Source organism: Schistocerca cancellata, chromosome 8, assembly GCF_023864275.1.
Source record: "Schistocerca cancellata isolate TAMUIC-IGC-003103 chromosome 8, iqSchCanc2.1, whole genome shotgun sequence".
In the NCBI taxonomy this organism is placed as follows: Eukaryota; Metazoa; Arthropoda; class Insecta; order Orthoptera; family Acrididae; genus Schistocerca; species Schistocerca cancellata.
Window position 1 is genome coordinate 395,848,659 of NC_064633.1, and position 27,433 is coordinate 395,876,091.

A 27,433-nucleotide genomic window follows, 5' to 3' on the forward strand; every position below is an offset into this window, starting at 1 on the left:
AGTACCCTCTGGAAATGCGTACTTGGCGTGGTCGAAAGCGAATGCGACAGCGAAAGCAAATTCCTAATTTCTCGAAGCCGCTTGTCCCATTTCTTGATTGTTACGTAAGTGGAAACATGGTCGCAGTCCATACGCACACCGAAAACGACGTTGTTCCGGTGTAATATACTTTAGCTCCGCGAGAGAAAGCACATAGAACACCTTCTTTTCTGGAGTCCAAAGCAGAGCGCGCATTCGCATGCGGTATCAACTGTCGCAAGTAAACACAGAAAACACTTTCAGTTATCATACTTATAGAAGCAAACCGACAATAAATATCTCAACAACGTCTCGAATTATTACATTTCGTTTTTTTATATATTTAACCGGGACACGTTGTATAAATTTCGAATATATTACGGATAACACTCATGCACTTAAAGTGCATACATTTACTGAAAATAACAAGGAATAGACACCTTCTACCACTGTCCACGTGGCAGTGTCACTGCACAAATCCACCGAATTCCAAGTTCCGAAAACACGTGATTAACTTAAAATTCACACTCACGCTTTTCGCAATTACATTTAATAAATTAATTCCACACTGCAAAACCTATCTAGGAATATAAAGTCTCTTTGTCTTAGTCCACACGTGGAGCCTAACTCACTCACACACAAGGAATTCCCTACCAAAAACTGAAGGATAATGTTAAATCCCCCCACATAATTACTCTGCCAATAACTGGCATGTTTACCCCTGATTACCAAGAGTACTGAAGTGGTAATGTTTATAATTCACACACTAAATAATTCAAATATCTCCATTGGAGGACTGCCTCACTGACGAGACAGCACAGCACTGCGTATTCGCACAGGCCAAACTAGTATCCCCTTCATCTAAGCTTGTGGTGAGGATATCCACCAAGGGTGCATACAATAGTTATCTGTCAACCAACTCTTTCTACCTGCTATGTACCTGTCCTGATGACCTAGCTAGACCTCTCTACCTTTTTACTTACAAGACAGCTATTGGCAAAACTACAGTAGTAGACAGCGGCTACTACCGGAAGAGTCACATTCACTGGTTTCAGCCACACACCATAGGTTAACTGATAGGACAAGGCTATGAGAATGACTCACGTGCATGATTACCAATAATACAATAAAGCAGAGAAGCGACACACTTCCTTCCGAGAAGATCGTAACTCAGAAAAACAACGGAGACAAAAAAATTAGCCGAAAGATAAATAAGCTGGATCTAATGGATCTCTCTCAATGTTTACTTTACTGTAATAGGATCTATCAGAAAATTAAAACAACGTGAACAACTTTCTATTATAAGAGTTTAGTTAATGTTATAGTTATTTAAACCGCTAATTCCCTTGTAGCACTGTTGGCTGCTTTTGAAGAAGTTCGTATTTCGCCGAATAGTAAGCAATATTCAACACTTTTCTAAGTTTTCAGATAGGGACAATGTACAGCACCATAAACACGTAAACATTTGGGCCACATGGATGTTTACGTACGAAGATCTGTAATATGCAACTTGACAGAAATAAGGTATGCATTGATGAGACGCGTACTGAGGCATGAAAGATTATTTATTTTGATAATAGAGGGAATTGCGGAGGTGAGTAAGTGCTGGAGTCAGTCAAATGATCGAATGCAGTAAGAAGGATGGAAAGGATCTAGGTTGTAAAACTCATGCAGAGATGAAGTGACTTATGCAGGGTAGGCTACGATGGAGCTCTGCAAACCAGTTTTCAGTGAAAACAACAACAACATTAAGAAGAGTTGTCCATTCTTACCCTAAAGAATAGTTTCATGTCCAGTTATCGAGACTATCGTGGTTGTCTAAGCATTACATTTAATAATTGAAGTAGGTCCTCACTGAGTATTAAATGAAGATAGATCGGCTTTGCTGTTTACCTAAGCACAGGAAAGTGCAGAAGTATACATTTATTTTTCATGTTTTCAGATGCGATGCCTGCTCAACATCTGGGGTGTAATGCTATTCCTGCGACTTTCTTGGGTCGTGGGACAGGCCGGCATAGGTGAGTCAAATTAATTATTCACAACTGTGGTGAAGTTTATTAACATACTTCACGTCAAGTAGTCTTCTTACAGTGCATCTTAGATAGCATTTTGCGGCAACTAAGTCTTCGCTGTCTGAAACTGAGTCATGTTATTAGTTAAGCAAAGCTACATTGAGGATTTGTCCCTTTGAACCCACGAAAACACACTAATAAAGAACCACTACATGTTTTTCCTAAGTCAGTTCAGTTGTTCACTGATTGTTCTAATTTCAACTTTAGTGCTGTATGGTAGCACGATTTTGCCACCGTTCACGAAAATTTTTGAAAATACGTAATTTATATTTACTTAGTATGGGATCGCATTTTAGGTGAGGTTATCGAATTATTAATCATTTATTGGTTGATACAGGGTAGCCTCATACTAACATTTCTGTAGAGTTGCTTGCTTGGAAAGTAATTTCGCAGTGGCTCTGACAGCAAGGTGAAGTCAAGGGCGTCCACAGTCTTCCAAAGAGACATAGGCCAAGGGAGATAGCGCTGATGGTAGGATCATTTTTATGGGTCTCAAAACAATAGTACAATAGACGCATTTACTGCCTAGGCCCGCACCCTGTGCAGAAGCCAGCGAAATGGGCTACTCGTGGTGATCCGTGTCGTTGCTAAAAATATTTAGGGGCGAGGGAATTGCTGAAAGCGTAAGATCGTATAGATGGTTCTTCTAAGCGTCGCCACCAGCCTTGTTAGCACAAAGGAATGTACGGGGGACACCTGACACAGGCGTGGGCTAATGTAAACGAAAATTATGACGCAAGATGACAAGCTGTATTCCCACAACAGGGCGGAGAAATGAGTCTGACTGGCTGAATTTGTAGCCGGAGGAGGATCTAGAGAAAGTTCTAGAACCTTTTTCTGAACTGAGTATGAGCGAAAGAGGTTGGTCGGCAACTTTGTCACTCGTAGGATGGGATCCATTCCGTTTGTAATGGGTATTACAACTGGCCGCATGGAGAGCGCTTGCAAACGTAGCGAGGTTTTTCTCTAATCCGGAGCCGACTGGGCACAGGGATGTCGACAGGACACACATCGCTTGAGAGCGCTATGAGACATCGCTGGCACGGTGCCAGTGAACAGTCTCACTATTAGATTCCGTAAAGTGCTGATTTCGCCACTAGGAGCAGAAGCATTCGTTTCTGTATGAGCAGAGAATCGAATCTGTGCTTCTTGTGGAGACGGAGGCCAACCCTAGGAGTTTACAGCCGCTATTTCACTTCGTCTTTGTAGCCGGCTAAACAACCCACTTCGTCTGCACGACGGCCGTCAGTGCTGACCAGATCGGCGCAGCAGAACTGCTCTTCCCAGCAGTGAATTCGGTGATACGCACCACATCTCGTCAAATATAGAATATTTAATAGTAAATGTGTTAATTTCAGTTTGCTGGACCTCTGAGATCTTTACTGGCAGTGCCATTTAGGGTAGAGGCTTTCTTAAATTCAGTTCTAATCAGTGTTAACCACTTAGTATTTCCACCGAATAAAAAGGGGCGCGATTTCGAGTCAAGTCACAGATGTTTTACCGATCTTAAATTTCGATTAATGAGTATGAGTTACTGTTCTATGTCAATACCTGCTCAATTTGCATTTTTTAGCGTTGCTTTTTATAATAAATACTTTTACAGTATCTAACTGTTCTACTTTCCCTACGATCAGATTCCAAGCACCAGTCCTGATTTAGAGTATTATCACAACTTGGGGACTTACATGTTAATCCTGGTTGCAGGCTGTCTACGGCAGTGCTAATTTAATTCACTTTTAGGCGTGGGCGTTCCATTGCGAACGCAACACTGAAACGATCACTCCTACACATGCTGTATGTACAAATACACCTGGAGAAGCATTGGAGTGCTTACAGACGTTTATAAAGTCAGAGCTACCAACGAAACGGAATGTTCTTACACGACAGAAAAATAATAGTGTCATTATGGACTAAAGTAACTTTGTTTCTAATTTTACTTCTAAATTCTCTGACTGTGAAAAGATCGTGGGAAGGTGCTTGTTGAGATGTTATTAGCGAGTTTCCGCACTGCTGCTGAGGTCTGTGTGGTGCCTGGTGGAAAAAGCAAAGTCGTCTGGCATAAAAAGCTGGGAGACACCGAAAGGCAGGCTCGGCCACCTAATTGGAAAGTTTTCCCTTATCCTTTACGACCACAGGCACCTTTCCTTTGTGAAGTATCGGAGTGGTGTGTGTAAGTGCGTCTGTTAAGTGTAGACAACTATAATTGTGTGCATGGAGTGTAGTGATGTGTTCATGTTGGAGATGATAAGGGATGTTGTAAGACATATCACACAGCCTACTCCTCTCGAATAGCACCAAGATGGACAACGAGTTTAACATCGCCATCCGATGGACGAATCACCGTGTACAGTGTCTCACGTTCACATTTCATGTTACACTGCGGAGAGGTAGAAACTACGAGGGCAGTTCAATAAGTAATGCAACACATTTTTTTTCTCGGCCAATTTTGGTTGAAGAAACCGGAAATTTCTTGTGGAATATTTTCAAACATTCCCGCTTTGTCTCGTATAGTTTCATTGACTTCTGACAGGTGGCAGCGCTGTACGGAGCTGTTAAAATGGCGTCTGTAACGGATGTGCGTTGCAAACAACGGGCAGTGATCGAGTTTCTTTTGGCGGAAAACCAGGGCATCTCAGATATTCATAGGCGTTTGCAGAATGTCTACGGTGATCTGGCAGTGGACAAAAGCACGGTGAGTCGTTGGGCAAAGCGTGTGTCATCATCGCCGCAAGGTCAAGCAAGACTGTCTGATCTCCCGCGTGCGGGCCGGCCGTGCACAGCTGTGACTCCTGCAATGGCGGAGCGTGCGAACACACTTGTTCGAGATGATCGACGGATCACCATCAACAACTCAGTGCTCAACTTGACATCTCTGTTGGTAGTGCTGTCACAATTGTTCACCAGTTGGGATATTCAAAGGTTTGTTCCCGATGGGTCCCTCGTTGTCTAACCGAACACCATAAAGAGCAAAGGAGAACCGTCTGTGCGGAATTGCTTGCTCGTCATGTGGCTGAGGGTGACAATTTCTTGTCAAAGATTGTTACAGGCGATGAAACATGGGTTCATCACTTCGAACCTGAAACAAAACGGCAATCAATGGAGTGGCGCCACACCCACTCCCCTACCAAGAAAAACTTTAAAGCCATACCCTCAGCCGGTAAAGTCATGGTTACAGTCTTCTGGGACGCTGAAGGGGTTATTCTGTTCGATGTCCTTCCCCATGGTCAAACGATCAACTCTGAAGTGTATTGTGCTACTCTTCAGAAATTGAAGAAACGACTTCAGCGTGTTCGTAGGCACAAAAATCTGAATGAACTTCTCCTTCTTCATGACAACGCAAGACCTCACACAAGTCTTCGCACCCGAGAGGAGCTCACAAAACTTCAGTGGACTGTTCTTCCTCATGCACCCTACAGCCCCGATCTCGCACCGTCGGATTTCCATATGTTTGGCCCAATGAAGGACGCAATTCGTGGGAGGCACTACGCAGATGACGAAGAAGTTATTGATGCAGTACGACGTTGGCTCCGACATCGACCAGTGGAATGGTACCGTGCAGGCATACAGGCCCTCATTTCAAGGTGGCGTAAGGCCGTAGCATTGAATGGAGATTACGTTGAAAAATGGTGTTGTGTAGCTAAAAGATTGGGGAATAACCTGGTGTATTTCAATGCTGAATAAAACAACCCGTGTTTCAGAAAAAAATGTGTTGCATTACTAATTGAACTGCCCTCGTATTTCGTGACGCTCAACATTCATATCGGCGGTGACCTGATTCACAATAGATAGTCGATTACCCCTGTGGCTAAAAGGAAGCGGAATGGCGCCTTTCATCAGTGCGGGAGTCTCTTTTTTGGCGGGGGGGGGGGGATAATCAATCTTCTGACTTGTTTGATGCTGCCCGCCACGAATTCCTCTCCTGTATTAACCTCTTCATCTCAGAGTAGCACTTGCAACCTACGTCCTCAATCATTTGTGCGTGTATTCCAATATCTGTGTTCCTCTACCGTTTTTGACCTCTACAGCTCTCTCTAGTACCACGGAAGTCATTCGCTGATGTCTTAACAGATAACATTCGTCTGCAACACCACATCTCAAATGCCTCGATTCTCTTCTGTTCTGGTTTTCCCTCAGTCCTTGCTGTCTCCAAGCGCACATTCTCAGAAATTTATTTCCCAGATTAAGAACTATGTTTGATAATAGTAGACTCCTCTTGGCCAGGAATGCCCTTTTCACCAGTGCTAATCTGCTTTTGATGCCCTTCTTGCTCCGTTCATCATCTGTTATTTTGTTGCCTAGATAGCAGAATTCCTTCTCCTTCATGACCATCAATCCTGACGTTAAGTTTCTCTCTGTTCTCATTTCTGCAGCTTCTCATTACTTTCGTCTTTCTTTGATTTACTCTCAACCCTTATTCTGTACTCATTAGACCATTCCATTCACCAGATCATGTAGGTCTCCTTCATTTTCACTCAGGACAGCAATGTCATCAGCTGATCATATTTAATCCAACTCCTGAACCTTTCTTTTATTTCCATCATTGCTTCTTCGATGTACAGATTGAACAGTAGGGCGAAAGACTACATCCCTGTCTTACATCCCTTTTTAATCCGAGCACTCCTATTATTCCCTCTTGGCTCTTGCGTATATTAATCGTCTCTCTCCATAGCTCACCCCTATTTTCCTCAGAATTCCGAACATATTGCACCATTTTGCATTGTCGAACGCTTTTTCCAGGTCTACAAATCCTATGAACGTGTCTTGATTTTTCTCTAGCCTTGCTACCATTACCAACCATAACGTCAGAATTGCCTCTCTGGTGCCTTTACCTTTCTTAATCGTCATCTAACACATCCTCAATTTCCTTTTCCACTTTTCTGTATATTATTTTTGTCAGTAACTTGGATGCATGAGCTGTGAACTTGATTGTGCGATAATTCTCGCACTTGTCAACTATTGCAGTCTTCGAAGTGGTGTGGATCATATTTTTCCGAAAGTCAGATACTATATCGCCAGACTCATACATTTTACACACCAACGTGAATAGTAACCTTTGTTGCCATTCTCCCAATGATTTAAGAAATTCTGATGGAATGTTATTTATTGCATCTTAAGTCCTCCAATGTTCTTTTAAACGCTGAATCTAATATGCATCCCCAATCTCTTCCCTGTTGACCCCTGTTTCTTCTTCCATCACATTAGACAAAACGTCCCTCTCACAGAGACCTTCAGTGTACTCTTTCCATCTATCCACTCTCTCCTCTGGATTTAGCAGTGGAATTCGCCTTGCGCTCTTAATTTTACCATCCTTGCTTTTAATTTCACTGAAGGATGTTTTGACGTTCCTATATGCTGAGTCAGCCCTTCCGAATATCATTTCTTTTTTTATTTCTTCACATTTTTCATGCAGCCATTTCGTCTTGGCCTCCCTGCACTTCCTATTTATTTCGTTCCACAGCGACTTCTATTTCTGTGTTCCTGAATTTCCCTGAACGTTTTCGTACTTCCTTCATTAATCGATCAACTGAAGTATTTCTTGTGTTACCCATGGTTTCTTCGCAATTATCTTCTTTGTATGTGTGTTTTCCTTTACAACTTCTGTGATTAACCTTTTTAGAGATGTCCATTTGTCTTCAACTGTACTGCCTACTGAACAGCTTATGGGTGTAGGAATACTGTATTTGAGAAATTAAAGATCCACCCTACACACTGTTGGACTAGGAAAACCCAGTTTCTCTGTAGTCGCCGTCTTGCACCGATTATGGTTTCACGTTCAAAAATCGTGATATGCTGCTATGTTCACTACACATGTCTGTCACACTTTGTTCAGATTCGGGGTCATACAAGGCACATCATCAAGTGGGACAGTCCTTTCCGTGACTTCTGACGACTGAACTTTTAACTCGGAAAAAAATGCCAGCGTTAACACTAACATATGAAATCCTACAAAACGATGCGTAATGTTATCATTTGTAGTACATTATGAACCGTAATTACTTGTTCATTGTTCAGTAACGATCAGCACGTAAAGCGTCTTTTCAAATTGATAATGTGATTAGTATCCTGTTTCTCACTCCATACAAGTTATTATTATTATTAGCCACAGGCTCATCAAGGATTATCACATTTTAAAAGAGGAAGAAGATCGGCTTTCTCACTTAAATGTGTTATGTTACTTGAAAAAAGAAAAGAAAGAAAACAATTACATCTTGAATTGATTTGTGGTTCAGGTACAAAATCGTCAATATAATTAAGATGACCGCAGAAGTACTGTCTATTAATTAAAATTGTAAACAATGTTTACTTTTTAAATTCTGTAAAAAAGAATAACACATTAAAAGTAATTTAATCTTGAATAGTAAATAGTCAACGCCATGCATTTTTATTTTCGTCTGCCTAATTATTCGTGATAGTCCTTTCTATTGTTACACTTCTTTTGTTGCAGTGTTTTTTTATCTCTTACTTTTGTGTAGCACACTGTACTCCTTCCATACTGGAAAACTTACACCTCATGTGTATGAGACATCTCAATTAATTGACGTCATGAATTGTTACATATATCATGTAGTCTGAGATGATTTTTTTTTCCAGGGGAAGGAGTTGGTGTGATAGTCGTAGCAAACTTTGTTACGTTATTAACCACTATCTCAATGTCGGCGGTCTGTACCAATGGACAGATAAAAGGAGGTAAGCAAATCACAGTGACACGGACAACAAGCTGTAAATAAAATTATGCGTTTGGTACTGTGCATGAATTATGAGCTTATTTTATATGCATGTCTTTGCTACCAGATGGTATAAAGCCCTGCTACGCAATTGGAAGCTTCTTCGGTTTGAAAGAAGTCTAAAAGCACTATTTGTGTTACTCCCAATATTTTGCAGTTGTTAGATCGGTTACTGCTGCTACGATGGCAGGTTGTCAAGTTTAAGTGAGTTTGAATGTGGTGTTATAGTCGGCACACGGCAGCATCTCCGAGGCTGCGTTGAAGTGGGGATTTTTCCGTACGACCATTTCTCGAATGTTCCGTCAATATCAGGAACCCGGTAAAACATCGAATCTCCGACATCGCTGTGCCCGGAAAAAGATCCTGCAAGAACTGGACCAATGACGACTGAAGAGAATCGTTCAACGTGACAGAAGTGCAACCCTTTAGCAAACTGCTGCAGATTTCAATTCTGGGCCATCAATGAGTGTCAGCGTGCGAACCATTCAACGAAAAATTGGACAAACCTCGTTTCAAATTGTATCGTGGGGATGGATGTGTACAGGTGTGGAGACAACCTCATGAATCCACGGACTCTGCATATCATCAGGGAACTATTCAAGCTTGTGGAGGATCTCTAATGGTGTGGGGCGTATACAGTTAGTGTAATATGGGTCCCCCTGATACGTCTAGATACGACTCTGACAAGTGACACGTACGTAAGCAACCTGTGTAATCACCTGCATCCATTCATATCCATTGTGCATTCCGTCGGACTTGGGCAATTCCAGCAGGACAATAAGACACCCCAAGCGCCCAGAAGTGCTACATAGTGACTCCAGGAACACTCTTCTGAATTTAAACACTGCCGCCGGCCACCAAACTCCCCAGGACAATTACCGACCAAAATTTTGAAACTTTACAAGCACACGTCCCAAGGTGGTGATGAGCATATACGAGCAAAGTGAGAGATTAATAGAAATACGTAATAAGCTATTTCGAAGAGATCATGAGATTCGCGAAAATTTCAGGTGGACTATATCATGATTAGACTAGGTACTAGACTGCAAAATATACTCTTTTTACCTCTCTACATGCCTCCTTTGTCCATTCTGAGGGAGATTGGTTTCACAGTCCGCTACATTGTCCTATTCTCTGAAATCTTGCTAGTGTGATTCTTGGGTATTACGAATGTATGGAGAGTTATTATCAACCGCACTCGTGGACTGTTAGAACTTTTAAAGTACGCAAATACTTGATAAACAGCATTTTCCCTCTAAAGTCTTCCCTAGAGCTACGCTGAGTACCTTCTTCAACCAACGATACAAACCCATAATAAATCGCAATACTTTTCCTTGCACTGATTCGATTTCCTCAGTCGTTTGGACATGAAAAAACACACTTATATATGAACAACACTCAAGAATGCGATAAGGGATGTGTTTTAAGCCATATAGAGAAAAATACTCTGCTAGGATTATCCCACTATGCCGTCCGAAATAGTACTAATTATTAATCTTACAAAATCCTATAAGGGCTCATTGTCATGCGAGACAGATGTCCACAGAGTCTTTCACGATGGCATGCATGATTAAATATACAGAATTCAGACAATTCGCACTGTCTCTGAGCTTTATGCTGAGCACATGTGCCGTATCAGGGAAAAGGAAATGAGAAGTCGGACTTGGTTGAACACTGCCGACCGGACGAACGCAAAATACAGTTTTAAAGATTATAGTCTTAGCCCAGGCATGTTCATGTAAGAATTCCGTCATGTAGGAGGCGGTCGAGATTACAATAAATTGCAACAATTTTAACCCGAGATCAGGGATACACACTTGGTAAGACATAAGGCGGGCTGTGGATACGGGGCGGAAGCAATACGATTGCTTAAAGCTTGTGTGGAGGTGGGAGCGACATTTCAAACGTGGCGTCGGCTCCACGCGTCACCTAATGTTACTCAAAGCCCCCCCCCCCTCCCCTTCTTCCCAATCTTCCCAAAGGCCCAAGAGAAAAAAGCACGCCATGGCGCGTATATCACAGTACGTGATACGGCAGGTCTTTTATTCAACCTTTAGCTACGTAGTTTTTATTTCAAAAATCGTGTGCAGTTACAGCCTCTGCAGCTTTGTGCTCTGATTGTCGCCCTGTTAATGAACGCCGGTCGGGGTGGCCGAGCGGTTCTAGGCGCTACGGTCCGCAACCGCGCGACCGCTATAGTCGCAGGTTCGAATCCTGCCTTGGGCATGGATGTGTGTGATGTCCTTAGGTTAGTTAGGGGTAAGTAACTGATGACCTCAGAAGTCTCATACTGCTCAGAGCCGTTTGAACCATTTTTTGTTAATGAACGGTATGAAAATGGCTGAGGCTGCTTTCTGTTCCGTGAAAATGGCTGAGGCTGCTTCCGTAGTGAAACACGCGTGTGGAATACACTTAAAAAGTGCCAAAAAATAGGCTGTTCTTAATGTTTTTCATAAATTTACGGAGATAATCGGCTTTGAAGTTTTCCGAGCCATTGTATGTAATACAATTGATAAATTACCGCACATCGTACATATACCGCAATTGGTAGCGTTATGGAATGTTAACCACATACAATTAATCGTTCTTTGGTTTGAATCTCCCCTGCGTCATTTTTTTCTAGTTCAATTTAAAGTACGTATAATTATAAAACTCATCATCATTTTTTTATGAGTAACGCACCTCTTCTTGTTTCTAATTATATATTGGACGCGAAATTTCTGTTTTCATTTCAAATACAAATTCTTAATTATCGATGTTTTATGAAAGATTGTTCATAAAAGTTGCTTAAATTAAGAAAACTTAACAATTTATTTTTTAAGATAAAAATGAAAAACAAAATCTTTATTTGGACTATGTCCATCGTTTTATACGACAGAGGTAGATAAGTATCGTAGAAACATGAAAAACAATCATTTTCGCAGTATCGATTACGTCATACAAACGTTGCATTTTTATATTTCCTACTGTACCATTATAATATGAACCCAACAGAATTGATCTGGAGCCAAGGTACGGGATTTGCCCCGAGAAGTAACAAGACTGTTAAGATGCCAGGCGTGCTGGAACTAACGCACGCAGCTTTTTCACACGTCACTGCCGAACGCTGGCCGCATATACAAGGGCTCGTCATAAAAGAAGAAGAGAAAATGTGGCGCCTGGTTGGCGTCGTGGATTTTGTTGTTGACAGGCTCGTTATCAACGTAGCAGGTGACATTTCCAGAACTGAAATGTATTTCTCAGGTCGGATAAGGTTCAAATGGTTCAAATGGCTCTGAGCACTATGGGACTTAACTGCCGAGGTCATCAGTCCCCTAGAACTTAGAAATACTTAAACCTAACTAACCTAAGGACATCACACACATCCATGCCCGAGGCAGGATTCGAACCTGCGACCGTAGCCGTCGCGCGGTTCCAGATTGTAGCGCCTAGAACCGCTCGGCCACTCTGGCCGGCTCGGATAAGGAAGGAGCTAAGAGATTACCAGACGACTGACTGTACTTAATACATTCAGTGGCTTCAGTATTCAACAGTACGGTGAAATCCCTGCAATATGCTTTTGCATTACACACAGCTCGTTCAGAAAAATTACCCTATGTTTAAGTTAGAAATTTTCATCACTTTTGTTTGTAATTAGAATACTATGACAGGTGAGAATGAGTGCATTTTATGCTTTCCGTCTGGTCACCTCAGAATCGCGCTATATTGCTGGAGTTTCTCCGAATATTATTTCATTCTCTTTAAAAATTGAATGACATTCGAAGCTATATCGTTTCTTTGCCTGTCTCGTTTTACTTCTGACCTGCAACTGCTCACGTCATTTCATGTTAGTTGGACCGCTCGCTGGCCAGCGCTGTCCAAGTTTAATGCGCCGGTAAAGCTGTTGTCCAGCATTATCGCTCAGTCTTGTGCGTGTAACACAGCATAAAACGTGTCCTTATGATCGTACTTGACTGTACTGGTCACAGCTGGGCTTCGCTCCCCGTGAAACGAAATCCAATGAGATTCAAGCAAACGCGGAAGAATACATGGCGTAATGTTTACATCAGGTTTATTCTTAAGATCACCATGGTGTGACATCACAAGTTCATTGTGGGACCCGTATTTCTAGTGGGACCCGTCCCCCCTCCCCCCCCCCCCCCCATCGGCGGGAGCTGCCAGAAACTTGTTCTGTGTCTGCCTGTGGGGTGTGATGTTAAGGATGATACACGGGTTGTGTTAGCATAGGGCTGGTGCCGCCAATGCCCAGCACATATGGAATTCCATTTTAATCTGCATCCATCGACCAGAGCATTATGACCACCTACCTAATAGCTGGTATGTGCACCTTTGGCACAGATAACAGTGGCAACGTGTCGTGGCATGGAAGCGATAAGGCCTTGGTAGGTCGCTGGAGGGAGCTGGCACCACATCTACACAAGAAGTCACCTAATACTCATAAATTCCGGGGAGGGTGGCCATAAACTCTGACGCCGAATTCAGTCGCATCCCAGATGTGTTCGATTTTTTAGATTTGGGGAGGCAGAACATCAACTGAAACTCACCACTGTGTTCCTCGAACCACTCCATCACACTCCTGGCCTTGCGAATGGCGCATTATCTTGTTGAAAAATGCCACTACTGTTGGGAGACGTGATCGTCGCGAAGGGGTATACATTGTTTACAAACAGTGTGCGATACTCTTTGGCCGTCATGGACCTTGCACGAGCTCCACTATGTCCATGGAGGCTCACTTGAATGTTCTCCAGAGCATAATGGAGCCGCCGCCAGCTTATCTCCGTCTCGCAGTACACGTATCAAAGAGCTGTTCCCCTGGAAGACGACGGATTCGTGCCCTGCCATCGGCATGATTAAGAAGGTATCTGGATTCATCAGACCATGCAACGCTCTGCCACTGCGCTAACATCCAGTGCCGACGGTCACGTGCCCATTTCAGTCGTAGTTGACGATGTCGTGGTGTTAACAGTGGCACATGCGTGAGTCGTCCGGCTGCGGAAACCCGTCGTTAGGAGCGTTCGGTGCACTGTGTGTTCAGACACAGTTGGACTCTGCCCAGCACTAAAGTCAGTTCCGCCACAGTCCGCCGCCTGTCCCCTTTTACCAATGTGCCCAGCCTACGACGTCCAACACCTGTAATGAGGGGTGTCTGCCCAGCCCCACGACTTCTGGACGTGGATTTGCCTTGGTTTCACCATAGGATATCCAGCACATCCTGCAGTTTCCGAAATGCTCGTGCCGAGACTCCGGGACATCACAGTATGCCTTCGGCCAAACTCAGACCTTCCCCATTCTAGACACGGACAGCACGCTCACTGATACTACAAACACTGTGCGTGTGTCTGACTAGCAGTAATTCCTCACCATGTGAAGCTGCTATGCCTGGACGGGTAGTAGGTTGGCGGTCATAATGTTCTGGCTGATTGGTATATTTTATACGTTGACGGTGATCTGAATATACATCTTGACAGGACAGAACTGTAAGGGAGGTAGCCACGTTATTTGATTATTAGTTTTATTGATGTTGTTCATGTTTTATACTAGTAACATTTAGAGATTTTTGTAAGATTATTCTTATGATGAAAGCCCGACCTTCGAAGCACGTAAATTTGAGAGATTTTACACTGTAAATAAGTGGTGGTGGTGGTTAGTGTTTAACGTCCCGTCGACAACGAGGTCATTGGAGACGCAGCGCAAGCTCGGGTTAGGGAAGGATTGGGAAGGAAATCGGCCGTGCCCTTTCAAAGGAACCATCCCGCCATTTGCCTGAAACGATTTAGGGAAATCACGGAAAACCTAAATCAGGATGGCCGGAGACGGGATTGAACCGTCGTCCTCCCGAATGCGAGTCCAGTGTGCTAACCACTGCGCCACCTCGCTCGGTTGTAAATAAGTGTTTGAGCCGATATTTTAACATTTATTCTCCAACTGTCTCAATAAGCGTCTCCAGAAATGGCCTCTACGCGTACAAGTGTGAAACAGTTTCAGCATTCTGACAAAATATGATGTAGGTCCTGTAATGTAGGAGCTGGTTGAATGTGCCAATGCGGTGGCGAAATAGATACAATGGAGTACCATTGCAAGAGAAAATATTTTTAATGTGATATCGAAGAAGCTATTTCTCCCTTAAAATCAACAACTTTAGGAGTTCAAAAGATACGGAATATGTACTTGATTTCAAGCATAATTTAGAAGATTTTGTAAGAATCGATTAAGTGAAATCTCGTAAAAGACGTGAACGAGACTCAGCTCTCCAGAACTATAGAACCACCATCGTATCTTTGTGCAGTACAGTTCAGTATTAGACACTAAAATAGAAAATTGTGGCGTTAATTTCCTCGCCGAGTACATATGGCTCACAAAGGTTTAGTCCGAACTCACGTGTCGAGACGAATTGTGCTTTTTTCCCACTCTCGGAGTTAACGTAACTTAAAATCCACATGCCGAAATTCAGCAGCCTATACAAGCTGTAAAATGTCTAAAAAAACTCACGAAAACGAGTATTTTCCCCATTCACCTTTTCGTTTAATTAAGAGGTGGATACATCTGGATTCGTTAGCTAATGTTACGCCGATGGTAGTTCATGTGATCGTGGAAGTGCGGTCTCCTAATTATCGGCGCAGCGCTCATTGAACAGGTTTTGTTCAAAACTGAAGCTAATATTCGTATTTTGCAGTCCTGTCTTTTAATTTTTGAAAAATTCAGCAAACGCACCATTTTGATCATCGTCCAAGCACTAAATTTATTTGCGCATTCCATCTCACAATACAGATGATGGGGAACAGACTGAATGTTTCACTACTTTTTATAGAGATACATAACTGACGCCCGCTGAAGCCAACACCCGTACACAAGAATGAAGACCATGTGAAGTGCGAAGCGGGGGTGAAACTGTCGGATGAACGTTTAAATAGGGCACAAATATGATTAGAAACGATTGAAACAATCGATATTACAGACTGAAAATCTATCAATGGGGAAGAAATTGGAGATAGTATAGCTTACTGACGAATTAACGAGTGATAAGAACATATTGCATTAATATATCACCCCGAAAGAAAAGTCAGGAATTAAAATTGTCTCGTCAAGTAAAGAAAAAGCAGTGATGTATTGGGTGAAAAGGGGACGTAAGAAAACCTAAAATCTAAGTATTGTTGAAAATGAATTTTTCTTTTGCCTTCTGTACATCAAATATCTAGATCGAGAAACGAATATGCGGAACGAAGTAAGAGTCAAATCTAAAATAACATCGACGTTACATACGCCATCTTTTCTGAATTTTATGAATCCAGACACATTTTTTTTTTTACTCTCAGTGATACTCTACTATCTTGCAGAAGTGGTGGACTTTAGATACTGTTAACAACATTGGAGCAAAACAATTAGCGGTTTTGCGAAGTTGAATTACTCGCTTCACGAAATCGCACAAGTGGTGGACTTTAGATACTGTTAACAACATTGGAGCAAAACAATTAGCGGTTTTGCGAAGTTGAATTACTCGCTTCACGAAATCGCACAATACTGTGTCTATAAAGTTACCGCGTCAAGAAACACGTCAGAAAAATATGTGATTCAAAATGGAAGTGATCGAAGCGTTTGTTGCGAGTGCGGAGTATAAGATTGCTACCTGTAGTTTTAGTGAGTCGCGCATGAATCCTCCAGATCACTTCAATTATGAAAAAGACGTTTTCATTCATAGAGAAAAAAACATATAGAGGCATTTGGGTATAACTGTTTATACTTGTACATAATAACGGCCGCGATCAGTCTGGATAGTTCAAAAATGGTTCAAATGGTTCTAAGCTCTATGGGACTTAACATCTGAGGTTATCAGTCCCCTAGACTTAGAATTACTTAAACCTAACTAACCTAAGGACATCACACACATCCATGCTCGAGGCAGGATTCGAGCCTGCGACCGTAGCAGCAGCGCGGTTCCGGACTGAAGCGCCTGGAACCGCTCGGTCACAGCAGCCGGCTGGATGGGTCATTGTTACCTGTGTTATATATGTTTTCTTCAAGCATCGATCGGCAACTTAATGTTCTGCACAGAAAATGTTGTACTAGTTACCCCAAGTCTGAAAAATGAGCACTGAAAACGTTACATTTTACTTGCATCACGTTGTTCTTCTGTTTTGTAGCAACCATTCCGTTCTACTTCTGTCCTCTTAGTAAGGCTATAAAATTCAGAATTAAGCTATCAGCCGTATTTCGAAATGATCCTGATAAAGAAACAGGGATACGTCAGATTTCTCTTGATGTAATTTAATCGTTAGAGCGAAAATTTCCCGACAGAGGCGGGGATTTTACAGAACATTAACAGTGTGATTATGAACAGATCCTGCAGTTTCCACTCTACCACCGCGACAGTGTTCTTAAGTTGCAATCACTAGTACAGTGCCAGTCTTCTTCAAAATCTCATTCCTCAACGTAGTATGTTTTATGTACCTACGCCGAACTCCGTCAGCGGCTCACAAGGCTGTCAAATGTCGTCGTTTATGCTCAAGTTGCAGAAATAAACAACGTTATGGATAAAATATGAGCCTGTTTTTTCTCCACAAACATTTAGGTATATTTTGACCGCGTTGATTCGTGGATTTAGCGCTTGTCTCGCAAATCAGTTGAAGCAGTTCCAAGGAAGCGCCGAGAAGTTTTGCACGTGAATTGACGGCGGCTCACCAGTGAGTTTCAAGTGCGAAAACCATGCGAGAAATAGCGCATTTCATAAATGTTTGAGTAGCTTCCAGTTTGTTTCGACAGCTAAAGTTGTGCATATGGAAACTTTGCAAAGTCGACGAATAATGGGGAAAGTAATCGAAGCTATTTTCTACAGTCAAACGTGACCGTTATCCTGCATACTTACCAGTAAGAGCAGAGATTGGATTTGTTGATTGGAAGGGTAAGCTACCTTTCAGCTTACGGCGTAGATATTAGTGACCAGTAACTGGTAAGCTGTCTACAGTCTCTCAGGCCCTTTGGTAATTGGTCTCAAGTACTGCACATTAGCATGCGCCTCTCAGTACACAGAATTTTGTTATACTTCCATAAGATTGTTTTCGTCGCATCTTTTATATCAGCTTTTGCACTCAAGTCCGTGTTAAAGATGTCATGATTTTTCAAAAGTGGTCAACGTCAGAGAAAGTACAGCCTTGACGAAGTTCGTAATACAAATATATCGTTCGAAAGCCAACGGAAAGAGAATGAGAGCAGAAAATCCTTGGAACTCATGAACAAAATTAAGCGCTTGAGAAAGGTATTAGGAGACAGATGAGGTCAAATTTCTTAAAGGATTCATTATTTACACTCTCTTCAAGATTCACTTATGGAAGGCACCCAACGATAATTTTATAATTTCATCAAGACAAGTAGCTGTCGGAGGTTCTTGGTGTACACGGTATGTGTTTAGCATGAGTACAACTTGCTAGGAACCAATGTCTTTTAAATTATAAACGAAAAGTATAAAATTGTGGAAGTTCTGCACTATTAATTTATTCCATTAACCGGTTTTCAGCTTACGAGGCCATCATCTGTCTTTAACTGGCTAGTCTGCACGGAATTCCAAGAAAATGGAGGTTAAATATTGCATAATACTTCCAGTTCAGCGTCAGTGCATTGCATTGTGACTGATGTGTCCCACATACTTTTATAGCTTGACCTACTTTTCAATTTTAAGAAGAGTACATAACACGTGATCCGAATTATGGATAAAGGTCTATGAAACCACTGCGTATCATCTTCCCAATTATCACATCAACTTCGAGAAAATGCTGCGCATAGCAACAAGGTCGAAATATGGTAACAATTTTATTTCGCAAGTTAACTTCAACATGTTTCCATTTTCGCTCCTTGTTAAACAGAATATCCACGTATTATTAGTTTTAGATTTGTCTGCATCAGTCGGGCTATCCTTTCTGACCAGAAATTTAAAAAAAAAATACATCAAATACATTTCTTGGTAATAACATTCTGGTAACTTGGGCAGACATTTATGTACACATCAATAAAGGGGGCAGGGTTACGTAAATACAGGAAATACCCAAAATTACACTTATTCACCTACGCGTAAACTCATCCTCAACTCATCAGTACATTAGTACCAGAAACGATAAACCGACGTGGCACGTGGAAGAAGGAATTTAAGGATTTTGTGCTGTTCTAACTATGTACTAGTACGTGTGATACAGGAGTATGTAAAACCGGACCCTTGGGCTCGTTACGATGCCCTGTAATCATTCAGTGCAGGTTTATTTCGACTGAGCGTTCGTTGTTGATATATGCTATACACGTTAAAGTAACGCATGCCAAAGAACTCTCACGGATTGTGTAACTTCGTTACTTGCAGTCGTAATATTGATGTGAAGCAAAGAATGGAATGTTGAAGGTGACTCACTCACGTAACATAATCTTTGCTTCTTTCTTCCTGAAATGCACGTTATGTCAGAAAGCTCTTAAGTTCCCAACTCGCTTAATTACTTTTAACAGTTGTAAGGTAGTAAATGTTCTAAAAATCTTAAGTCGCCTTCTAAACTATTAATTGTCTATAGACGTAATTGAAAGCAAGGATTACGAACTTACCACTCTCCAGCGGAGGTGGAAACTTCAATAGGAACATCGATCCAAAAAGAAAGAAATAAACAGTGTAAAAAAACACCACGAAAAGTATTGTTAGAAGTAATTCTTTAATAACGCGTTACGTCAAATACCGTTGTGTATAGCGCATGCGCCTAAGAACAATGGAAGATACACAACAACACTACAGCGTAAGTTCTCTGGAAATATCACGAACAGTAGGGGAGAGTGTTGTACGTTGGTGCACTTTTCAGACTTTAGCCTCTATCCAGCCCTGTAAAAAAATGTTTAATTAATTTCTTATTCCAGTTTTAAATTATAACATTCACTTTTTATGTAGTGCAGTCCTTTTCTGAAATTACAAAACATTACTCCGGAAAATTAAGGTTTTTCCAAATGTGAAATCATGTTCCAAAGAACAATATGGTCATGTACCTGCAAACAAATATTCTATTCAAATTTAAATAGAAAATCTGTTCTGTACTGTATTTGATAGTCTATTCGTTACGTTATTACTCTACTACACACCAATAACCAGTAAGTAAAATCAAATTAAGAAGAAGTATTATTAAAAACCAATTACAAGTTGAACACATCTGAAGTAGAAGCTACTGGAAACTAACACAAATTTCAATTTTCAAGACAGATAAAATTGTTAAAACATTAAAAAACTCCGTTCATTTGCAAGTATCACGTGTTACATGGCAAGGGGCTTCTTTTTCGAGGTACAAGATGGTGCACGACCGACGAAGTATGGGTTGATGAACCACATGTTATATAAACAGTTCTAAAAATGTTAAGCATTTTAGTTACCATAAAATTCTGTGTCTGACAACTTAACAGTACATTGCAAACTTTTTACATATATTATACAGTACTTAAATCTGTAGAACGCGATATACTTACAAGTGCTGCACAAAGCGCAACCACAGGTCTAACAACAACAAAAACTGTAAAACGTGCTGGAAACTGCTTAAGCTGTCGGCACACGGACCGTGCTGTCGAACGTTAACGTTGAGCGTGCCAAGTTCAACGTGCTGCTGAACGCGCAGGAACGATGTGACTTGTGCATACAGTACGTGGGCCCCAACGTGCTATACGCGATCGCAACGCACTCCAGCGGCAGTTGACGGATGTATCTAGTTCGTAAATCATGCTGTTTACTAAACGGGCGCACGTAAAATTCCCACGTTGGCTGTATTAAAACGGACATTTCCTCCATCGTCCACGAAAAGGAAAGTACCATGTCCAATCAATAAGGACATAGGCTTATAAAAGTTCCATTACAAACAGTGTGTTACAAATTTGGAATACTTCTCCGCATAAGATAAACGTTATTTCATCATTCCCATATTTTAGAAAAACCCCAAGGTCAGATTTACTTGATCACTGTTCCTACCCAGTAGTAGAATCTTTGCAGCATGTGAATTACGAACGGCAAAATAAAAAGGAGCAAAATATCTTTATACAAGTAGCGCAAACTGTCATGTAGATTAAGCCAATCGAAGAAAGTCACCCCCTCAAAAAATGGTGAACTTATATTTACATAACATAAGATATATTATATACTTATATTAAACTAATAATAAAGTATCAGAACCTAATAAAAACGCGAATGTTAGGGAAAAAAAACGTGGAAGCTTCAAGACGCGAACCACTGCCCCCAACAAACAACTCAACACTCAACAGTGAGGCTACTCATTACGCTTTATTTTATTTTATTTTATTTATTTTAATTAAAGTCATCGTGCGGCTTGTAGTTAAAGTCCAGTTCTTACAGGAGCTCCTGAAGTGTCTCCGCCTACAGCATGCCAGCTCGTCCAAACGTGTCTTCTCATGGCGTAGGCGTGGGTTCTGGGTAGCAGATCTATTCAGTTCTGTTCGGTTTATACAGTTTTCAGCTTCTCAGGGCTTGGACGTTCCAGCTATTAGGTGGGTCATCGAAAGTGCTCCGTAAGAAATTGGAAAAATATTGTTTATAGCGTGGGTTGCGTATCAGGAGGCAGTGTCGTTCGTTGAGATAAGTCCAATATCCTAGCGTAGACTTGTCGCCAGAAGTAAAAAGATAGCGGATCGTGTGGCCACAGATCCAATTCACAGAGTGAGTTTTGGTGGAGGCGTAGAAAGTCTTATCGGGGTACAAAAGCACGTGGACGTCGATCTGAGCCGGTGTCCGGCGAGTAAGAAACGCCAAAATTCGCCGCGCAAGTGTCCAAACGTCGAGCGCTGTGCCACAGTGGAACCGGTGGACATCCGTGTCATCCACTCCACAGTGGGTGCAGAGGGATGAATCGGCGAGATGGATGCGGTGCAGACGATCTCGGTTAACGTGTTTGCCATTCACGGTGATGTACCACGCTGATTGAACGTCTGATTCGAGAAAACGCGCATGGATCGCCTTCCATATGTGTCGCCACACGTACTGTGGATACTTACGTTCGATGGGGTTGGACGGGCGGCACTGTTGTAACAATTCGGAGACTGTTTTCGTGAGGTACAAACGTGTAAGTGGTAAGGACTGGTAGATATAACTGAACTCCTGGAAAAATCGTTGGATGTAATAAAAGGAGGTTGGAATGGTCGATACCAGTACTGGGGCGGACAAGGAGGCCGGCGCAAAGTTGTGAAGCAGGAGGCTAGTAAGGCTCTGCGGGCAACGATGCCAAAGTTTTAGTTGGGAGCTGACACGAGTCGGCACGTGGATGAGTCCCACCCCGCCACGATCTTGTGGCAGTGCAAGGGATTCATACTGCACCTTGAATAACATCCCCGAGCTGACGAAGGAGCCGAAAGCCATCAACAGTCGTCGTGCCAGGAGATTTGGGACTGGTAGTACTTGATCCACGTGTGGTATACGGGAAGCATGATACATGTTCACGTATTGCACGCGTTGGATAACGTCGAGAGCTCGTAGCCGGTGATCTGCGAGATTTGCTCTGATTGTCTGTAGCAAGCGTCTACCATTGATAGTCGCTGAGCGGCGCAGGTCTGCTGTGAAATCAAGTCCAAGACACCGTATGGTGGCGGCGACACTAAGGGGGGCAGCGCATCTCTCCGGCAAGCCCTCACCAATGAGCAGGACCTTGGATTTGGACACGTTGAGGCAGCTCCCCGACGCTTCGCCGTAAGTCGCCACCCATGCCAGTGCGGCTCGTACTTCATCTTCACTGCGCAGATATAGTACTATGTCGTCTGCGTAGGCTATACAACAAAAACGGTGTCCTTGCACAGCCATGCCTTCCAAACGTTGGCGCATGCCCTGGAGCAGGGGTTCCAAGGCGAAAGCATATAAAATCGTGGAAAGAGGGCATCCTTGTCGTACAGATCGTGCGATGACCAGGGACGGTGTAAGGCGATCATTGTACATGATTTTAGAGGTTGCATTACTCAACAGGCGCATAACCACTGTGACAATACCGCCAGGAAAACCCATATGCTGAAGAACTCTCCGTAAATAGAAGTGGTCAACACGGTCGAAAGCCTGGCTAAAGTCCAGTGAAGCCAAGGCGCCAGGGAGATGCTGATAATGCGCTAATGCTATCATGTCTCTGTAACGGCAAAGGGCCGTACGGATGTTGTTGTCGCCTCCTAGGGAAGTCTGGTCGCTGGATGTGACGTAACGTGCGACCTTCTTGAGTCGCGATGCCAGTAGCCGTGTGAATATTTTCATGTCGCTATTGAGCAAAGTAATTGGTCGATAGCCCTGGACCCTCGATAACCCGCGCGGTTTATGTACGGGGATAATAATGCCTTCTAGAAAGGCGCTCGGGACCACTGTCATCGGTGACATCAGCTCTTGTGCGATTGCCGTCCACGTGGTAGCCAACAAATAGTGAAAACTTTTATAAAAAGAAAAAGAGAGTGGAGCACACAGAAAGAAAAGCAGAGGGCGGCTTCTTTGATTTGTATGAAGTCAGACTTTGCATTCGAAGCCACATTGAAGCCTAGTAAATGCGAAAAAATAGCTTCATACTACTAAGTCACAACATGGACATTCTTACGAAATGGAACTAATCCAACCGAATAAGTGAAAACTTATACAAAAGGAAACGCTAATGAAACAAGTTATAATAAACCTTTAATTAAAAACTTATTACATAAGCTTTCATATTCATTACTCTTTACATGCGCAAGTTGTGAACTACCACTGCTTATAGCTTAAGTCGTCAATGAAGCTACTTTTTGTAAATACTGTTCTTTTCGTTTCGGAAATTTTATTTGATTTTTTAATTTTGATTTTTTAATTTTTCTTTCCTGGGACTTCGAGTTAATAAATCAACTCCACTTCCAACAGAAACAGCTGTTATGAGTCACCGTGCAGGAGTTCCGCTATTTGTATCAAGGCTGGAATTTTCATTCAAGTTTTCAGCCGGAAAGTAACACATAGTTATTACTTTAAATGGAGACAGTAGGCTGCACAAAAATTTAATTTACGCAAATATTCTGAATTACGCCCAGACTTATAAGTCCACTCTAATACATTATATAATATGAATTATATTTATTTAATAGAAGACGACTGATAAGTACCACGAAGAAACTTTTCCCAAACTTTGACCTAAAGATGAGTTGTGTTTCCGCTTTTACATTATGCAACATTTTATATAAGCAGATAAGCGATGAATGGTATTCCCCCTAAACTGGAACAGCATGTATGGGAATTTGGACTGAGGGGAGATTCAAAAAATGGTTCAAATGGCTCTGAGCACTATGGGACTTAACATCTGTGGTCATCAGTCCCCTAGAACTTAGAACTAATTAAACCTAACTAACCTAAGGACATCACACACATCCATGCCCGTGGCAGGATTCGAACCTGTGACCGTAGCAGTCGCGCGGCTCCGAACTGAGCGCGAGAACCGCGAGACAACCGCGGCCGGCGACTGAGGGGAGAGGGATGCTAGTGTAGTGCGTACAGTTGTGCAGAGTCACTGTGCCAGGGTAGTGTAATGGTTAGAGCATCTGCCTCGAGATCAGTGGACCTGGTCCGAGTACTCGTTTTAGTACAAATTTTCATTGGCCGCTTCAGCTTGCATATACATACATCGTAGATGTTTGAGACTTGGAAAGGCCTCTGAAACCCTAGAGTTTTATCACATCATGTAACTCGGTGTGGAATGTCTTCTTCTTCATTTAGTACAACAATAAATCGCGATCACTGATTTGAGAAACGTGCGTCTACTTGCACGAAGTGTTCGCGACTGAGCTGCAGGTTAATGGCACGTGGCGCCATCATGTAGCACGTTCAAATAAAATACTTTAACTTACGGTTCTCCGTACTGTTGTGAGATGTTGCTTTCTTTCCAACTTTAAAAACAATTTCGATGTTTTAGCAACATTTATTACACAGAAAAGTATCATCTAAAACGATGCTAATGAAAACCGACCACAACCACATTTATCAATAGAAACTTTTGAAATTTTATACTTCAGATTACTTGGAAATTAAGTATCACAGTAACTATGACCAATATCGAAAAAATACACTTTCATTAAAATTAAATTTATAGAAATGTTTTCAATTATGACCAGAAATTCATTCAAACATACGCTGAAGAGCCAAAGAAACTGGTACAGCTGCCTAATATTATGTAGGGCCCCCGCAAGCACGCAGTGAAACTTCTTTATTAAAATTCTTTTCTGCTTCTATTGCTGAATGAAATGGTAAGTTGAAGCTTCTACGTTATTTAATTCTGAAACATCTGAGTAAAACTGAACTTACTGAGCCTACTTTCTCTTTACTTCTTATCAAGTCAACACTGACCCACAATATTCTAGCGCAACGCAATCTGACTGCTCAGAAAAAGGATAACTTGACTTCAAATAATTAAATCAAAAGAATGGCCCTGGCTAAAAAGAAATCCTAACAATAACCTATACATTTCATTAAGCACTAACCTCACAAAAATCTACATTACACGAACTACTGCAACACAGCGAGCGCCAATACTGCCAGCTAAATACACTACTGGCCATTAAAATTGCTACACCACGAAGATGACGTGCTACAGATGCGAAATTTAACCGACAAGAAGAAGACGCTGTGATATGCAAATGATTAGCTTTTCAAAGCATTCACATAAGATTGGCGCCGGTGGCGACACCTACAACGTGCTGCCATGAGGAAAGTTTCCAACCGATTTCTCATACACGAACAGCAGTTGACCGGCGTTGCCTGGTGAAACGTTGTTGTGATGCCTCGTGTAAGGAGGAGAAATGCGTACCATCACGTTTCCGACTTTGATAAAGGTCGGATTGTAGCCTATCGCGATTGCGGTTTATCGTATCGCGACATTGGTGCCCGCGTTGGTCGAGATAGAATATGGAATCGGTGGGTTCAGGAGGGTAATACGGAACGCCGTGCTGGATCCCAAGGGCCTCGTATCACTAGCAGTCGAGATGACAGGCATTTTATCCGCATGGCTGTAACGGATCGTGCAGCCATGTCTCGATCCCTGAGTCAACAGCCGGGGACGTTTGCAAGACAACAACCATCTGCACGAACAGTTCGACGACGTTTGTAGCAGCATGGTCTATCAGCTCGGAGACCGTGGCTGCGGTTACCCTTGACACTGCATCACAGACAGGAGCTCCTGCGATGGTGTACTCAACGACGAACCTGGGTGCACGAATGGCAAAACGTCATTTTTTCGTGTGAATCCAGGTTCTCTTTACAGTATCATGATGGTTGCATCCGTATTTGGTGACATCGCGGTGAACGCACATTGGAAGCGTGTATTCGTCATCACCATACTGGCGTATCACCCGGTGTGGTGGTAGGGGATGCCATTGGTTACACGTCTCGGTCACCTCTTGTTCGTATTCACGGCACTTTGAACAGTGGACGTTACATTTCAGCTGTGTTACGACCCGTGGCTCTAACCTTCATTCGATCCCTGCCAAAACCTACATTTCAGCAGGATAATGCACGACCGCATGTTGCAGGTCCTGTTCGGGCCTTTCTGGATACAGAAAATGTTCGACTGCTGCCCTGGACAGCACATTCTCCAGAACTCTCACCAATTGAAAACGTCTGGTCAATGGTGGCCGAGCAACTGGCTCGTCACAATACACCAGTCACTACTCTTGATGAACTGTGGTATCGTGTTGAAGCTGCATGGGCAGCTGTACCTGTACACGCCATCTAAGCTCTGTTTGACTCAATGCCCAGGCGTATCAAGGCCCTTATTACGGCCAGAGGTGGTTGTTCTGGGTACTGATTTCTCAGGATCTATGCACCCAAATTGCGTGAAAATTTATCACATGTCAGTTCTAGTATAATATAATTGTCCAATGAATACCCGTTTATCATCTGCATTTCTTCTTGGTGTAGCAATTTTAATGGCCAGTAGTGTATAAGATTCTAACTGCTGTAGGCACTAACTTGTAATAGGGACATGGGTAGAAAAGGAAAGATTTTGTTGTGGAGCAAACTATGTATTTTCCTTAATAATGTGGCAACCAGTTCAAAAATCATATAATATATAAACGTCCATGACATCCAATTCCAAAAGGTTATATTATCATCGACAAATTACATTTCCATGACGGACACATTTCCAGATCATCCGCTCGAGCTAACTCTTCAAACCTCTAACCTAAATCACCTCTGACTATTCTCTCCTCACATCCATCACTGCTGGCTGTGCCCAATAGTACTTCCGTCACTGCTGGCGACTAACTTCCAACAACGAGTCCAACCAGCCAGAGTCTCTTACAAAGAAAGCACAGTCAGAGATCCAGTGCAAAGCGCTACACAGTGCTGCCAACACAGAAGCAACCTACTTACAGCAGAAGTGCCGCAACACGACGTGTCATGGACTCGCCTATTGTCTGAGGTAGTGCTGGAGGGAACTGACACACCATGAATCCTGCAGAACTGTCCATAAATACGTAAGAGCACGAGGGGGTGGAGATATCTTCTGAACAGCACGTTGCATGGTATCCCACTTACGCTCAATTATGTTCATGTCTGGGGAGTTTGTTTGAATTCAGAAGAGCCACTCAGTAGCAATTCTGGACGTATGGGATGTTGCACTGTCCTGCTGGAAT

General features: G+C 42.4%; 1 protein-coding gene across 1 annotated transcript in view; it reads left to right on the plus strand.

Moving 5' to 3' along the window:
• The window catches only part of LOC126094474 (bumetanide-sensitive sodium-(potassium)-chloride cotransporter-like), a 618,436-nt gene that overhangs the window by 413,163 nt on the left and 177,840 nt on the right, over positions 1 to 27,433 (plus strand). The window contains 2 exon segments of the mRNA XM_049908865.1: positions 1,961 to 2,036; positions 8,682 to 8,777. Of these exon segments, the coding sequence (XP_049764822.1) occupies positions 1,961 to 2,036; positions 8,682 to 8,777 (172 nt within the window).